The sequence below is a fragment of the Engraulis encrasicolus genome, chromosome 15 (assembly GCF_034702125.1).
Source record: "Engraulis encrasicolus isolate BLACKSEA-1 chromosome 15, IST_EnEncr_1.0, whole genome shotgun sequence".
Taxonomy (NCBI): Eukaryota; Metazoa; Chordata; class Actinopteri; order Clupeiformes; family Engraulidae; genus Engraulis; species Engraulis encrasicolus.
In genome coordinates, this window is record NC_085871.1 from 5139969 (window position 1) to 5157468 (window position 17500).

A 17500-nucleotide genomic window follows, 5' to 3' on the forward strand; every position below is an offset into this window, starting at 1 on the left:
AATCAAGGTGTGCGTCTCTCTCTCTCTCTCTCCCCCTCTCTCTCTCTGTCCTGAGATGCCAGCTCTGAGCTGGCACCATGCTGACCCGACCAACCAACAGGACAAGCTCCCAGTCAAGCAGAGATCAAGGTGCGGTGCCCGTTGTGCCAAACACAGACACAGTACCGATGTTGCCAAACCCGAACACGTGTTTAGGAGGTTTGCCACAACTATGACTGTAAATTATGATGGGAGGTGGAGTACAGCTTTGAATGGTGGTGCAGCGTTAACAAGTGTACTAATACATTTTGTAGACACCTCAAGGTGTTGTGGAATTTGGTAGGTGACTGAAGCATGAAGGAATAAATTAATTTACGTCAGTGGTGAAAGGACACAGCATAATCAGAGTTCATGTTTCGTTCAGAGTTCTTAAAGATGAATGTGTCTGTGTTTAAATAACCTGTCCACAGAGGGAAATAATATCTCACAGAAAAATAACACAAGGTCCATTTTTCACAACACAAATATAGTAATAGGAAACAATCTACCTGGTGTAACACATCCTTTGGGACCTTTGGAAACAGAGCTATATGTCATGTCAATCTCTCACCAGGTCCTCATCAAAGTTAATGTTTAAAAGGTTAAACAAACTAATTTATGTGCATATGTTTTTTGGTAGTTTTTGCCCGACTCTCGACAGATCCTTCTGTATTTCCGCTCAGCTTTGTGAGCTCACATGAGGGTCTGGAGGACCTTCGGATACCCCCGAATCCCAAGCCAAAATGCAGTGGAACGAATCTGAATCGCAGGATTTTCAGAGATGTGATGTAGTCAAAATTTAAACATAATGGAGAGGGGAAAATATAGGTGTAGGGAGTGGTACTGGTAGGAAGGTGGTAGGGCAGGATATGAACCTGCAACCCTTGTACTTACGATCGATCATGGTCACAGCGCCTCCGGTGGCCGGAGGACTGCTCAGGCCTCCAGACCTGGCGCGCACAGAGATGGCATAGAGGCGATGAGGGTCCAGCTTCTCGATCTGGTGCTGCATGGCATCGCGGTCCACCACCATCGAGTACACGCGCTCGCCACTGTCGTCGTCGCGGCGACAGTCCACCTCGTAGCTGTCGTGGTCAGCCTCTGGGGGCGTCCAGGAGCAGGAGACGGCCGTGGAGCTCTGGGGCCGACAGTGCATGTGCTGGACGCTGGTTGGAGCTGAACAGGAAGTAGGAAGGGAAAGAGGGGAGTGACATCACTGTTAGAGAACGGTTAAATATTATATTGTATATCCAGGAGATGGACACAGCGGTGGAACTCTGCTGGGCATATGCTGGACCCTGGCTGGAGTTAAACTGGCTGGAGGAAGTGAATGTTACAGGAGGTTTTTTTGTGTCGCTAGAAAGGCACGAGCACTGTCAGCTAAAGCCTTTGTATTAAAAAGCTCTGCTTTGCCTACAGTGCACTACATTTGAGGGAGTTACTGCTACAATAATCATGATCAAATCCGGTCACACACACAAACACACATTAACTCCCCCACACACATACAAAGAACAAACTATACACTAAGTATGACTGGCAGCTTGCCTGTCTTGGCCAGCGCAGCATGGGAGCCTATTTTTGCTGACCTGCCAAAAGCGAGCAGCGTTGCTTAACCATGATCAATGGACCTCCAAACAGTGGTACAAGGCCCAGTGGCCGCAGAGGCTAACAGGAGATGCCCATTGTGTTAACACTGCTTGCCTGACACTAACCTCGGGTTATAGCACTCTAATTTGATGTGGCTGCCTGGACTGCTGCCAGCCAGACCTCGCATCACTGGGCCTGCCTGCCATGCCATGCTCGACAACTGACTCAAGGACTCTCTCATTCATTCTTCATGGCTCTCTTTCTCCTTTATTTTGTTCTATTTCTTGCCTTTCTCTCACCCTCACAATCTCTCTCTCTCTCTCTCTCTCTCTCTCTCTCTTACAACTACAACTTGCTGTAGAAGGTCTCTCTCTCTCTCTCTCTCTCTCTCTCTCTCTCTCTCTCTCTCTCTCTCTCTCTCTCTCTTACAACTACAACTTGCTGTAGAAGGTCTCTCTCTCTCTCTCTCTCTCTCTCTCTGTCTGTCTGCACTCCCCCCACGTTCCCTCCCCGTCAATCGACCAGGTCCTTGCGCTAAGGTCTGATCATCTGAGACATACCGCTGATTAACTAGCGGGAGAATGGGAGGTGGTGTGGGCCACTTTATTGGCGAGCCAGCCAGGAGGGCAAGGGATGACTCAAGGGCCTGACACCAACATGTTATTGCTGAAGAGAAGGAAAGAGGGATATATAGTGGAACAAGGGATGAAAGGAGGAGGACGGAGAGAAAGAAAGGGGATGAAGGGCAAAGGCCTGGAGTGTGACATCCAATAGACACGCAATTAGTGGTTGCTGTTGTTGTTGTTGTTGATTTTGTGTCGTCAGAGGAATTTGTTGGTGATGTGTGTTTTTGTATGTAAGAAAGAGAGAGAAAGAGGCAGAGAGCAAGATAAAGACAAAAAAAAACAAAAGAGAAAGAGAGAGAGAGAGAGAGAGAGAGAGAGAGAGAGAGAGAGAGAGAGAGAGAGAGAGAGAGAGAGACAGACAGACAGACAGACAGACAGAGAGACTGACTGACTGACTGACTGACTGAAAGACAGAAACAGAGACAGCGACTAGATAGAAAGACAGGGACAGAGAAAAACAGATCAAAAGAGAATATGTCATTTTGGACATCTAGCCAGTCTGAAGTATGATCACAGATGTCTTTCTAAGATAAATTGTTGGAAAAGTCCGTTCCTCTGATCTGTTTTGCCGATAACATAAATATCCCCCATTATCATCCGTGGCACGCTGCATATTAACTCTCAACAGATAAGGATCACTGCACAACAAATGTGTGTGTTGGGGAGAACCCCTGTGTGTGTGTGTGTGTGTGTGTGTGTGTGTGTGTGTGTGTGTGTGTGTGTGTGTGTGTGTGTGTGTGTGTGTGTGTGTGTGTGTGTGTGTGTGTGTGTGTGTGTGTGTGTGTGTGTGTGTGAGAGAGAGAGAGAGAGAGAGAGAGAGAGAGAGAGAGAGAGAGAGAGAGAGATGAAAAATGTATTTAGCCGGCAGAGAAGTGATTTTTTTTTTAATCCTAGGGGAGCTTATTTGCACGCCGGAGATAAAGAACTACCCAAGCGAGGACACCACGACAGAAGCACCCCAATCTATGGCTACTTTTCCATTTATCTTATTAACAAGATTCAAAGTGTAACATTCATTAAAAATGGTTTAACGTTCAGAATGTCCGTTGTTGTGACTATTTATCACCTTAACTACTGATTTCAAGCATTTCTACTAGCTTTACATTTTATATTTGTATGTACAACAGAATTCATTTATACCATCATGAGCCACCTTGAACTACCTTATACATATATTTGGGGACATAAACGTTCATCTTATTTTTTACTTGGTATAATATGATAAAACTCACAACATATTGCCACTTCTTCGCATTACCAAGTTTTTGGTCAAGCAAAAGAAATCTTACACACTGAGCCTTTAAGCCCCTTTATGGAAATGAGCCCACTGAAAATGTGGTTCTGATTACATTCCTGTGTGCAGTAATAGGCAAATATAACACGGACAGTGCTAATTGCACCAGGGGCTGTGTGGACAGCTGTGGGTTTTAAAACGTACGGCTTACGACCAGGGGAACATTTTATGGGAAGCACAAATAAAAGGAAAAAGAAAAGAAAACTGCTTCCATAATCACTCTGGAACATTTTAACTCTATGCAAATTCGGGCCACAGTCTCTACTCCCCTTTTCAGAGGATTTATTTGTTATCAGAAAACTTTTATACAAATGTTAAGAGTGTTGACTAAGAAATTCAAAGTTTAATGGCAAACATGCCGGACCCTTCAGGCTTCATAACATACGGTTATAGCAGTGAACTCTGGACTGATCTTGGCCTCTGTGAATCTGCATCCCTTGAAAATGTCATGTTATGAAGTTAGCCATGTTATCTCACAAATTGCACATCTGTCTTTTTCACTTGGATATCAAGCAGTCCTATATTATTCCTGCCGCCTTGCCCAGATTAATGAAAAGACGAATTGATCGCAGTTGAGGACGACAACATTCACGTGTCTGCCCCAAGCTCTCACAGTTAGAAAGATGGTCCCTGATCATCAGATCTATTACTTATGAATAAAGCTTAGTTACTTTGCCACACAGCTAAGCAGAGGTGTCAAAAGTAAAAGTAAATTCATGGTGTAAGTACAACACTAGCACATGATATTACAAAGGTTATAGTTACCTGTGGCGGAAGGAAACTGTATTTCTTTTTTTTTAACTTGACAGTTTACTTTTACTTTTGACACCTCTACAGTAAAGTCATTTTCTCATATATACATGTTGTATCATTTGATCATTGCATGCCTTCTCAAGCTAGCAACATCATTGCACTGCATATTCCCCAACTTTTTTCTCTCGAATATCAAGCAGTTCTGTTGTATTTCTCCCTCTATCTTCATATGGGTCGGGTACTGACGGTAGAGAATCGATTGCCGTGGAGGATGACAGTTTGCACAGTCCTTTGCCAGCTCCCAGAGAGCCAATCAGACAGAGACGTCCGCTGATCACCGCTGATAGCGACTCATGATGATCAACTCATCAATCAAGAGCAGCCACGTGCAGCAGCAGCAGCACTGGCACAGACCGGAGTGGGAGTGAGTTTGTGTTTGTGAGTGTGTGTGTGTGTGTGTGTCTGTGTCTGTGTCTGTGTCTGTGTGTGTGTGTGTGTGTGTGTGTGTGTGTGTGTGTGTGTGTCTGTGTCTGTGTCTGTGTCTGTGTCTGTGTCTGTGTGTGTGTGTGTGTGTGTGTGTGTGTGTGTGTGTGTGTGTGTGTGTGCATGTCAGTGTTAGGTCATCTAATCAGATGCTGACACAGGGCCAAGCATCAATTTGTGCATACAAATACACACACACACACACACACACACACACACACACACACACACACACACACACACACACACACACACACACACACACACACACACACACACACACACACAAGAACACACAAGCACACAAAACACATCAAAGAGAGAAAAAGGGGAGAAGGAGATTAAGAGGGGGACAGATCGATTGACTTCCAACCTCGACAGCGCTAAGCGCCGTTTGTATCATCTTAGTGACGCACTACAATTTTACTTACATAAAAGGTTATTGGAAATGTGCGTTTGGTGTTAGAAGTGTGTGTGTGTGTGAGAGAGAGAGAGAAAGAAAGAGAGAGAGAGAGAGAGTGTGTGTGTGCGTGTGTGTGTGTGTGTGTGTGTGTGTGTGTGTGTGTGTGTGTGTGTGTGTGTGTGTGTGTGTGTGTGTGTGTGTGTGTGTGTGTGTGTGTGTGTGTGTGTGTGTGTGTGTATGTGTGTGTGTGTGTGTCTGTATGTGTGTGTGTGTGTGTGTGTCTGTGTGTGTGTGTGTCTGTGTGTCTGTGTGTGTGTGTGTGTGTCTGCGCGCGTGTGCGCGTGAATGTGTGTGCATGTGTGTGTATGTGTGTGCGAATGTGTGTGTGTTTCTATGCATGTGTGTGTGTGTGTCTGTGTGTGTGTATGTGTGTGTGTGTGTGTCTGTGTGTGTGTGTGTGTGTGTGTGTGTGTGTGTGTGTGTGTGTGTGTGTGTGTGTGTGTGTGTGTGTGTGTGTGTGTGTGTGTGTGTGTGTGTGTGTGTGTGTGTGTCTGTGTCTGTGTCTGTGTGTCTGTGTGTGTGCATGCGTGTGTCCGTACACGATTGTGCATACTGTGAGTCTTAGCGTAATGTACTGTGTGCTCAAGTTTGTGTGTATTTTTGATGTGTATCACTGTTAGCATATGCATGCTTTTGCGTGTGTGCGTGCGTGCGTGTGTGTGTGTGTGTGCACCCGCGTTTGCTCCACCTCGTGTCACACTCATTACGAGCGGAGACGCATGGTTAAACGTGGCCTCTGTGGTGAGACATGTGAGCTCTTAATTTATACTCTACTAATCAAATCGCATGCGTCATCCATTACCATAACTGTCTGCCTGTGTGTGTTTGTGTGTGTGTGCGTGGTGTGTGTGTGTGTGTGTGTGTGTGTGTGTGTGTGTGTGTGTGTGTGTGTGTGTGTGTGTGTGTGTGTGTGTGTGTGTGTGTGTGTGTGTAAGAACCCAAAACGTAATAACTGCCCATAACGTAATAACTGCCCATAACGTAATAATTTGGGCGTAATAAAACCCATAACGTAATAACTTGCCCATAACGTAATAAAAATTCCTTACCCATAACGTAATAACGTTCTGCCCATAACGTAATAAGTTATTACGTTATGGGCAGGTTATTACATTATGGGCCTTACTCAAAAAAAAGCTTTGATAATGTAATAACGATGCCCATAACGTAATAACTGCCAGTAATGTAATCATTTGGGCCCATTTGAAACATAAAAAAGCCAATAGCGTCAAATAGCAACAATGGTAAATGTGTAGCCAAGTGTTTTAAGTTAACATTAGCTAAAGTTGGTTGACAGGTATTGCTAACCATGCTAATAATACTAAATTGTTAACTATCTAAATTTTATTCAGTAAATAAAATGTAACTAGAAGCACTCAGAGAGCGCAGACTTCCGCCAAGGATGCTGCTTGACACATTTGACCATGTTACACCCTAAATCTTTCTGCCTTGTTTTAGTGCTGTTCTCGCAATTCAATTTCTGGTCACTAGGGGGCGTCTGGAAAGTGAAGAATCCTTCGAAAAGTCCTGGTTCCGGTTCGTGATCCGGATCACCACCAGAATTTAATCACTTGTTCCTTGGGTCATTACTAATAGCTCCACAAAGTTCCGTCCAAATCACTTGATTCGTTTTTGAGCTATCCTCCTGACAGTATCTTTAAAAAAAGTCCTGGTTCCGGTTCGTGATCCGGATCACCCCCAGAATTTAATCACTTCTTCCTTGGGTCATTATCAACAAACCCACAAAGTTTTGTCCAAAAATGTTTAGTTTTTGAGTTATGCTGCTGACAAATAGACAGAAAAACAGACAGATTGTCACGATCTGGATTTTGTGTTGTTGTTTTGTGGTCATGTCTCTTCCCTTGTGATCTGATTCTTGCCCATTTTGGTTTCCTTGTGTTTTTGTTTACGTTTTAGTCCTGTCACCTCTGTCCATGTGCTTTTGTTTTCCTGTCATGTGTTCTGCCCCGCCCCTCGTTTGTGTCACCTGCTCCACTTATCTTTGCCTTGTTTAGCTCTCGTTATTGTTTTCATCTCGTACCTGGCCCTCTTCTGATTTCCTCGTTGTCCATGCCTGCTTGCTGTCATTGCTTTCACCTGTTCTTGTGTGTCATGTGCCTCCTCATTTGTCTGTCTGCCTTCTGTCTGATTGTTGCTTATTATCCCATTGTCTGCCCTTGATCATTCCCTTCTGATTTGTTCCCTCGTTGTTTGCCCACCTGTGCCCTGTTAGGTTCTGCCCTATCGTGTGTTTTCTTGTGATTTCTTTCTGTGTATTTAAGCCATCGTGTTTCAGTTATTCCTTGTTGCGTCATTGTCTTACCATACCTTGTTCGTCTGAAAACCTTGAGAAATTTAGTAAGTGTCTTGTTTGTAAGTTTAAGTTTTCTGTTTTCTAAATTAATGTTTTCCCCCTCGTGGGTTTTTGTTTTGGAATGAATCTTTGTTACATTTGGTCCGTTTTGTAGTCCTTTTTAGTTAAATAAAACCCCAACCTTTCCTATACCGTCGTTTGTGTGCTGCATTTGGGTTCTCGCTTTGAAACTCTGACAGAATGACGCAACCAACTGAGAACCCAGCAGCACACCTAGCTAAGGCTTCACGCCAGAGCTTTCCATCACTGCGTGTTGGCTACATGCACATCCGAGACTCTATGTGCACTCCCCCCAGAATCTCCTCTGACCCTTTCCTGGGGTCAAGGTTGGCCATTCGGGGCCGATCGAGGAGGAGTGTCTTCTCCAGCTGGGATCCCGAACCATTCCCCTACGAGGACTGGTATGTGTCCGGTTCGGACTCTGACGACGGGTCTGAATGGATGGACGTTCGACCAAGCCCCAGGAGGAGGCGACGCAATCGGCGCCGGAAGGGCTGCCGACCTGTCCCCCTGGAGGAACCTGCAGATGTGACCCCACCAGAGTGTTTGCTGTCAGCGAACACCCAGCTTCAAGCCCAGCCCCAGCCCCAGTCCCAGCCCGAGTCTGCCAGAGCGCCGGCCCAACCCGAGTCTGCCAGAGCGCCGGCCCAACCCGAGTCTGCCAGAGCGCCGGCCCAACCCGAGTCTGCCAGCCCGCCGGCCCAACCCGAGTCTGCCAGCCCGCCGGCCCAACCCGAGTCTGCCAGCCCGCCGGCCCAACCCGAGCCTGCCAGCCCGCCGGCCCAACCCGAGCCTGCCAGCCCGCCGGCCCAACCCGAGACTGCCAGCCCGCCGGCCCAACCCGAGACTGCCAGCTCTGTCTGCCCGTCCGACCAGCCCCAGCCAGAAATTTCTACCTGCTTCCAGCACTTGGAGGACTTTTACGTCCTGCTGGAGAGGCTGTCCCCTGTGATCTACACCCTGGGGAACACAAGGAGGCAGCTAGTGGCAGTCAATGTCATCAAGGGTGTGCTGCAGAGAAGGCCATGGCTCCTTCAGTTCGGCTTGACCCCTACGCAACAGAGGATGGACCAGCTGGAGGAGTCTCTTCAAACCCTGCTGGCTGCGGAGGAGAGGTCAGCCATGACTATTGCTCTGCCTGATGCTGATCCAGAGCCGCAGAGAGGTCCGCCCGACCCAGGCCCTCCGAGAGGTCCGCCCGACCCCAAGCCTCCCAAGACTCCCCACGACGCCACTCCTGCCGAGACCCCCGAGACCCCCGCTCCTGCCGAGACCCCCGAGACCCCCGCTCCTGCCGAGACCCCCGCTCCTGCCGAGACCCCCGAGACCCCCGCTCCTGCCGAGACCCCCGAGACCCCCGCTCCTGCCGAGACCCCCGTTCTGGCCGGGACCGCCGAGGACGTCGCTTCGGCCGGGACCCCCGAAGACGCCTCTTCGGCCGAGACCCCCACTGCGGCCATGACCCCCGAGGCCGTCGCTTCGGCCGAGACCCCCACTGCGACCGGGACCCCCGAGGACGCCTCTTCGGCCGAGAACCCCACTGCGGCCGGAACCCCTGAGGACGTTGCTTCGGCCGAGACCCCCACTGCAGCCGGGACCCCCGAGGATGTCGCTTCGACCGAGACCCCTGCACCCAGGACCCCCAGTGCGGCTGAGACCCCCAGCGCGGCCAAGACCCCCTCCGTTCCTGTGGCCGCCTCCTCTGTTCCTACTGGTGCCGCCCTCACTTCTGCGAGCACTGCCCCTTCTCTTGCTGTCGGCACCTCCCGAGTTCCAGTCGGCGCCGCTCCAGCTCCAGAGCCAGTCGGCGCCTCTCCAGCTCCAGCTCCAGTCGGCGCCTCTCCAGCTCCAGAGCCAGTCGGCGCCTCTCCAGCTCCAGAGCCAGTCGGCGCCTCTCCAGTTCCAGTCGGCGCCTCTCCAGTTCCAGTCGGCGCCTCTCCAGTTCCAGTCGGCGCCTCCCCAGCTCCAGTCGGCGCCTCCCCAGCTCCAGTCGGCGCCTCCCCAGCTCCAGTCGGCGCCTCTCCAGTTCCAGTCGGCGCCTCCCCAGCTCCAGTCGGCGCCTCCCCAGCTCCAGTCGGCGCCTCCCCAGCTCCAGTCGGCGCCTCCCCAGCTCCAGTCGGCGCCTCCCCAGCTCCAGTCGGCGCCTCCCCAGCTCCAGTCGGCGCCTCCCCAGCTCCAGTCGGCGCCTCCCCAGCTCCAGTCGGCGCCTCCCCAGCTCCAGTCGGCGCCTCCCCAGTTCCAGTCGGCGCCGCCCCTGATCCTGCGTTCGCCTCCCAGCGTGTTCCTGCTCCGCCCCCTGTGGCCCAGTCTGCTCCCTCTACCCACCTTAACTCAGAGGCTCCCAAAACCATCCTTGTTCCCGTGCCGGTCACCATTCCGGTGACCGTGCCTGTCACTGTCCTAGTATCTGTCCCGGTTTGTGTCCAAGTGCCCATTCCTGTGTCCGTTCCAACCCCCATCCATCTACCTGTTTTTTTTTCTCGCTCCCCCATGCCTGTGCTCACCAATGTTACTGTGACTATGCCCTTCCCCATCTTCATCTCTGTCCCCACTCCTATCACTGTCCCAGTCACCGTGCCCGTCAAAGTCCATGTGTTTGTTCCTGTGACTGTTCCCCACACTGCAACGTCTACCCCTGAACCTTTGTCGGCCTCTGCCCGTCCCGTGTCTGTGTCGGCCTGCTCCTCTGAGTCCTCCTGCTCTCCTGTCTCTGCCCATTGCCGAGAATCTGCCCATTGCCAAGAGGCACCTGTGCCTACCCCTTGCCCTAAGCCTGTCCTATGCCCTCGTTTTCATGCCCCTGCTGCAAGCCGATGTGCCCCCCCTGACCTTACTGGACTTTGTTTGGGCCGTCTGGGAGCCGTCCCTTAAGGGGGGGGTACTGTCACGATCTGGACTTTGTGTTGTTGTTTTGTGGTCATGTTTTACTGTCTCTATCCTTGTGATCTGATTCTTGCCCGTTTTGGTTTCCTTGTGTTTTGTTTACGTTTTAGTCCTGTCACCTCTGTCCATGTGCTTTTGTTTTCCTGTCATGTGTTCTGCCCCGCCCCTCGTTTGTGTCACCTGCTCCACTTATCTTTGCCTTGTTTAGCTCTCGTTATTGTTTTCATCTCGTACCTGGCCCTCTTCTGATTTCCTCGTTGTCCATGCCTGCTTGCTGTCATTGCTTTCACCTGTTCTTGTGTGTCATGTGCCTCCTCATTTGTCTGTCTGCCTTCTGTCTGATTGTTGCTTATTATCCCATTGTCTGCCCTTGATCATTCCCTTCTGATTTGTTCCCTCGTTGTCTGCCCACCTGTGCCCTTTTAGGTTCTGCCCTATCGTGTGTTTTCTTTTGATTTCTTTCTGTGTATTTAAGCCGTAGTGTTTCTGTTATTCCTTGTTGCGTCATTGTCTTACCACACCTTGTTCGTCCGAAAACCCTGAGAAGTTTAGTAAGTGTCTTGTTTCTAAGTTTAAGTTTTCTGTCTTCTAGATGAATGTTTTCCCCCTCGTGGGTTTTTGTTTTGGAATTAATCTTTGTTACATTTGGTCCTTTTGTAGTGCTTTTTAGTTAAATAAAACCCCAACCTTTCCCATACCGTCGTTTGTGTGCTGCATTTGGGTTCTCGCTTTGAAACTCTGACACAGACAAAACAACGCGACCGAAAACATTACCTGCTTGGTGGAGGTAATTATATCCCCGAAACGTGGAGCGTCGGGGATGTAATGGTTTTTTGTGCGCCGCCGCCGCGTCCGCCGCCGCCGCGTAAGGTCTTTCGTGTTAACGCCATAACTTTTGAACGGATGTTTGGATTTGTCCCAGATTTTTTGGGTGAATGCTCTAGGGCAGGTTCATGTACTGATTCGAGTTTGGAGGTCAACACTTTCAAGATGGCTGAATTCAAGATGGCCGAATTTTTGTTTGGCCCGTAACTTCTGACTGGGTGGATGGATTTTTCCCAGATTTGGTGTGTTAATGCTCTAGGGTAGGTTCATGAACTTATTCGAGTTTGGAGGCCAACACTTTCAAGATGGCCGAATTTTTGTTTGGCTTTTAACTTCTGACCAGTCGGACGGATTTGTCCCATATTTGGTGTGTTAATGCTCTAGGGTAGGTTCATGAACTGATTTGAGTTTGGAGGTCAACAGTTTCAAAATGGCGGAATTTTTATTTGGCCCATAACTTCTGACTGGGTGGATTGATTTGCCCGGTACTACCTTATTTTAACAGTTCACCATTTCAGTGAATCTACCATATTATTTAGGTACAGTGTAACAATATTTAATACCATGTAATACTAGTGTAATACCAGTGTAACAATATGCATTACCAGGTACAGTGTAATAACCAATGTACAATATTTAATACCATGTAATACTAGTGTAATACCAGTGTAACAATATACAATACCATGTAATACCACTTACACAAAAATACATGATGTAATACAAAACTGGTACATGGTGTTACACTGGTATTACATGGTATTAAATATTGTTACAATGGTTATTACACTGTACCTAATGTGGTATATTCACTGTAATAGTGAACCATTAAAACAGTGTTACCATTTGCCCCATTTTTTGCTTCATTTTCACAATAGTCATTTGGTTTTAAGCCTATGCACCTCATTGATCTATGTATAGATATTAAATATATTTCTTTAATATTTTGTATTTATCATATACGTTTATGAAAAGGTGGACGGGAGTGGTTAGAATGATGGGGGACTGGAAGCGTTGCGTTTCGGGAATATACCTTAAGCAGTCGAAGGCGACTGCACAGGCAGTCTAGTTTACATTTGCGATTGAAGTGGATTAAGAGAATAGATTCATTATAATAGAGGGGACTGTTTTCCAGCAGGGGCCATTTTACTATTTTGCTTGAAAATAAAAATAGAACACACTGAAAAGAGTCCTCACAGGAAGCACAAGAGTCCTCATAGGAAGCACAAGTCCCTTTTCAGTTTTTGTGGGTATATCAAACAGTTCGGTCCGGTTCGACGTATTCAGACCTAAAGGTCTTGGCCTTAGCTGATGCTACCTCCTTGTCTGATGGTGACTCTGCCTATGTCTCTGATGTTGATCCTGCCCCTGTCCCTGATGGTGACCCTGCCTCGGTCCCTGATGGTAACCCTGCCTCTGTTCCTGATGGTGACCCTGTCTCTACTCCAGATGTTGATCCTGCCTCTGTTCCTGATGGTGACCTTGCCTCTGTCCTTGATGTTGACCCTGTCTCTGTCCCTGATGTTGATTATGCCTCTGCCCCTGGTGCAGAGGTTTTACAGAAAAGTATTGGTTTTGTCCTTGAACAAGATATGGCCATGCTCGGGGCATTTAAAGTGATGGTTCGGAGTAGTTTTCTGCCATGGTGCTGAAGCTGCCTCCTTGTCTGATGGTGACTCAGTCTATGTCCCTGATGTTGATCCTGCCTCTGCCCCTGATGGCAAAGCTTTAGCAGGACAGAATCTCTTCAGCTTGAGTTGATACTAATAAACTCCAGCACTATTTCCAAACTTCCAAATGCTTAGTTTGGTGAATAGAGACCATATTTGTACTACTGTAGAAGTTTGGTGTCAAGACATGTTAATTTTCTGGTTTGGAGATGTATATGAATGCCCAATAGCACTTAAGCCAAGCTATTCGGAATAGCCATACAATAACGGTAACTCTGCTAATGTTCGCCCAAGCCAGAAAACACTTTGGGTGGACTACTGGATGGATGTCACGGTTCAAATGGCATTAAGGATTCATTAGGGTGAATCTACCCTGAACCATCGCTTTAGTGTCACACCTGATCCGTCAGCTGTGCACCATGTTTAATCAAAAAAAATATATGAGATGCTCTTGTGGAGAGCCTACTTGAAGGCGACTGTGGAGGTGACATATCAATAAGCATCATGAAGCTGTACAAGACTGCTGGACGCAGCAGCCTTCTCAGCACACGACTGAAAGGCTTATTATGCGAGAACAGCCAATGGATGAAAGCGTGGATACTTCTTAGTCATGTAGGCTACGGAATTTACAAGATCAAGGACATTTACTGGAAAAAGTAACGTCAGTATTACAGTATGTGGATGTTATTCTACCTTATGTTTATGTTGAGTATGCATATTTTGTTTGTTTACATTTTTTTACATTTAAAAGTTTGAGTCAGAACAAAGCAAGATCACAGCACACTCCAACACTTCAGCCATGATATTTATGGAAAGTAATACCAATTTTATGTTGAACTCATTTTACCTAATGTTTATGTTGAGGATGCTACAGTATGTGTGTGTGTTTTACATTTCAATATGATGAAAAGTATTCTGGTAAAATAGAATTTTATACAGAATAGCAGTCTGTCATTTTAATTAACATTATTTTTTGTATAACAAACAAAAGACATTTAATTTCACTATTTGTGTAGTTCATGTATGAAATTTGCAGTTCAAATGTTTGCATTAAAGGAATTGAAATTTTGAATACTGTAGGCTATGTATTTGTCATTATTATAATAGCTAAAAACTTCGTAGTTAGACAATTGGATTGAACACATAGGAAATGCAGAGGATAAGGATAGATTGCATTCTCACAGAAAATGCTGGAAGCGGGCTTGCCTTTTGGGGCAGAGATGAAACAAAGTACTATTGAGAAAACAAAGCTAAAATAAATGTTGGAAAAATCCATCCACCCAGTCAGAAGTTATGGGCCAAACAATTCAGCCATCTTGGATTCAGCCATCTTGAAAGTCTTGTAGCTCTGCGTTTTGGGGATATACTAAATGACATACATGGTATTTTAAGTTGGCTAAGGAACACTGCATATAATATAATTTTGAAAATCAACATGGGTCCGAGTGGGATTCGAACTCACAACCTCCATATCTGTAATCCAGGACCTTTGCCATTGATACTAAATGACATACATGGTATTTGAAGTTGGCTAAGGAACACTGCATATATCATTTTGAAAATCAACATGGGTTCGAGTGGGATTCGAACTCCCAACCTCCATATCTCTAATCCAGCACCTTTGTCATTGATTATAAATGACATACATGGTATTTTTTAAACTGGATAAGGAACACTGCATATGATATAATTTTGAAAATCAACATGAGTCCGAGTGGGATTCAAGCTCCCAACCTCCATATTGCAGGACTATTACCATTGGGCCAAGCAGCTGCCTATGAAAAGCATTACAGCAAGACAATATTACATTGCATTGAAGAGCTGAACAATAGACTTCTAGAACTACAGAGCAGTTGCTCGTTAAGAATAGAATGTTGAGAGAAAGTGACAGTTGAGATGGAACCCTATATTGGCTGCACCTGTTCTGATTGACTGAATGGCAGTTAGTATGGTGCTCTAAGGCAGAGGGCAGAATCAGAAACAGTTTTTTTGTCTTTAGCTTGATGTTGCTAAAAAACTAAAAGGAATTGGCACGTGTCCTGGTTACTGATCGGAGTCATACGTGTGATCTCTCTAACAGTCTCTGAATGAAGTTTATAGGTTAAACGGTTCAGTCACAAATAGACCTCTTGTGGGACATGCGCTGACCTCTTGAAAAAGGCCCTTCAAGCCTCAATGGGAAAACCAATGTAAAAGCCCTGTCGTTTTTACACACCTGCCATTTAAAAAGTAATGGGAGTTGGGAGATAAAACTTTGACAATTTGGAGACATCCCATAGAGCTCGCTAACAATGCGTCAACTAAACTTCTAGGTGAAAGTGTTGTTTTATGAACGAAAAAGCCTCCTACACTCTGATCTTTAGAGTGGCGGAACCTTGGTTCATGAAGGTTCTACCATTGTTTTCAATGGGGACCCAAACTTGCACAAAATCGCCAAAAAGCGGAAAAACGACAAGAGACACGGACACGCTATAGCAGAACAAATGATCTCCAAGCCGCGCCGGTCGTTTTAGTGTTTGAACGGTGTCTCTATCTGGAAAGGCCTAGGAGGAGATCCATTGTCTATTTTTACCGCCCTGCACAAGAGAATAAAGCAAGCAAGCAAGCATAAACTTTACTTAGAGCAGGGTTTCCCAAACTGTGGTGCGTGCACCCCTGGGGGTGCGCGGCCTGTCACCAGGGGGTGCCCGAGCTGAATAGAGCAGGGTGGATATGTGTGTTTTTTATCCAGTATGAATGAACGTCAGGTAGTTTTAATTGGAAGGATCCATCTGAAGTGTAATTTTTAACTCACAGACTTAATTATGGCAGAAAAAAAACATCAGATCGATTGGAAATCAGGATTACCCAAAATGTGCGGTGGTGCAACATTTGCTTAGGGGGTGCGCGAACCACATTGAAATGTGAAAGGGGGTGCGCGGGGAAAAAGGTTTGGGAACCACTGACTTAGAGATTACTAGAATCTGGCCTTGCTCTGCAAGCCCACTTAAATATCCAGTCACTGTTATTTGCTGCAACAATAGAGGTCAGACGAAATATGAACAGTACAATAGTAAAGTGCATTGCAAATACTGAAGTCATCTGTGCGTTACTGGCAGTTATTACGTTATGGGCATCGTTATTACATTATCAAAGCTTTTTTTTAGTGTAAGGCCCATAACGTAATAACATGCCCATAACGTAATAACTTATTACGTTATGGGCAGAACGTTATTACGTTATGGGTAAGGAATTTTTATTACGTTGTGGGCAAGTTATTACGTTATGGGTTTTATTACGCCCAAATTATTACGTTATGGGCAGTTATTACGTTATGGGCAGTTATTACGTTTTGGGTTCTTACAGTGTGTGTGTGTGTGTGTGTGTGTGTGTGTTTGTGTGTGTGTGCGTGGTGTGTGTGTGTGTGTGTGTGGTGTGTGTCTGGGAGCGAGACAGAGAGATAGAGAGTGAGTGAGTGAGTGAGTGAGTGAGTGAGTGAGTGAGTGAGTGAGTGAGTGAGTGAGTGAGTGTGCATGCGTGTGTGCGTGCGTGTGTATGTGTGTGTGTGTATCAGGGAGCAGGGTGTTAAATGTATCAACAGGATTACAAGACATGCCTTGATAGCGAATGGAAAGCAGGAGTTACAACTTTTATTTCTTCTCTCTTTGGTGCAATGTTTTGACTTGTGAACGTTTGAATTTATTTGTATGTATGTATGTCGAATGTATGTATGCTGGTATGTATGTATGTATGTATGTATGTATGTATGTATGTATGTATGTATGTATGTATGTATGTATGTATGTATGTATGTATGTATGTATGTATGTATGTATGTATGTATGTATGCATGTATGTATGTATGTATGTGGGTGGGAGACGTGACACCTTGTTTTTTCGTAACATTGGTTAAAAACCTACAAAACTGTTATTTTTCCTTTATGTTTCATATTAGTGTAGATGAGAAGAAACATTCTTTGTTAAGATTTATGTAAAGGTTTATATGCCAAATATTCTGCGGTGTGACTGTAACATTAATGAAACCTGGAATATAATATATATATAAATTAACCAACAGCATCTTGAATAATGTATGAAGCATTTGGCATGATTGCATAAATATTAACTTTATATTAAGATATGTGAATGTGAAAAAAACTCAAGACAGTAATATTAACTACAAGTTCAATTTCGTAAAACAAATTGCGTCCTGTGGGGTGACATGTATGTCAATGTTTGTGAATGGGCAGCTGCAAGGCCAACTACAAGGGTCTTAAAGACTGGCTCCTAACCACTCAGTGCCTCAGTTATTGGAGAGTGCTGTGGAAGTTTAAGGTGACTCTTAACCTCTTAATATGTCTTCATATTGCTATCTTTCTGTCACGCAATGCTTATGTTCATTTTATGGTGTCCTGTGGTGTGACTGCTCTTATAGGAGGAAAAAAAGTTTTTTTTTATAAATGAAAACACATATTAAGATTAAACACAATATCATTATCAAGTTAGCATGAGCTCAGATGTCAGTCATGTATACAAAAGGAT

General features: G+C 45.9%; 1 protein-coding gene across 3 annotated transcripts in view; it reads right to left on the reverse strand.

Annotated features, from left to right (window-relative positions):
* The window catches only part of LOC134463655 (receptor-type tyrosine-protein phosphatase beta-like), a 97564-nt gene that overhangs the window by 46194 nt on the left and 33870 nt on the right, over positions 1-17500 (reverse strand). For all 3 annotated transcript variants that reach the window (XM_063216853.1, XM_063216852.1, XM_063216851.1), the window contains one exon: positions 913-1194. In XM_063216853.1, the coding sequence (XP_063072923.1) occupies positions 913-1194 (282 nt within the window). The remainder of the gene's footprint in view (positions 1-912; positions 1195-17500) is intronic.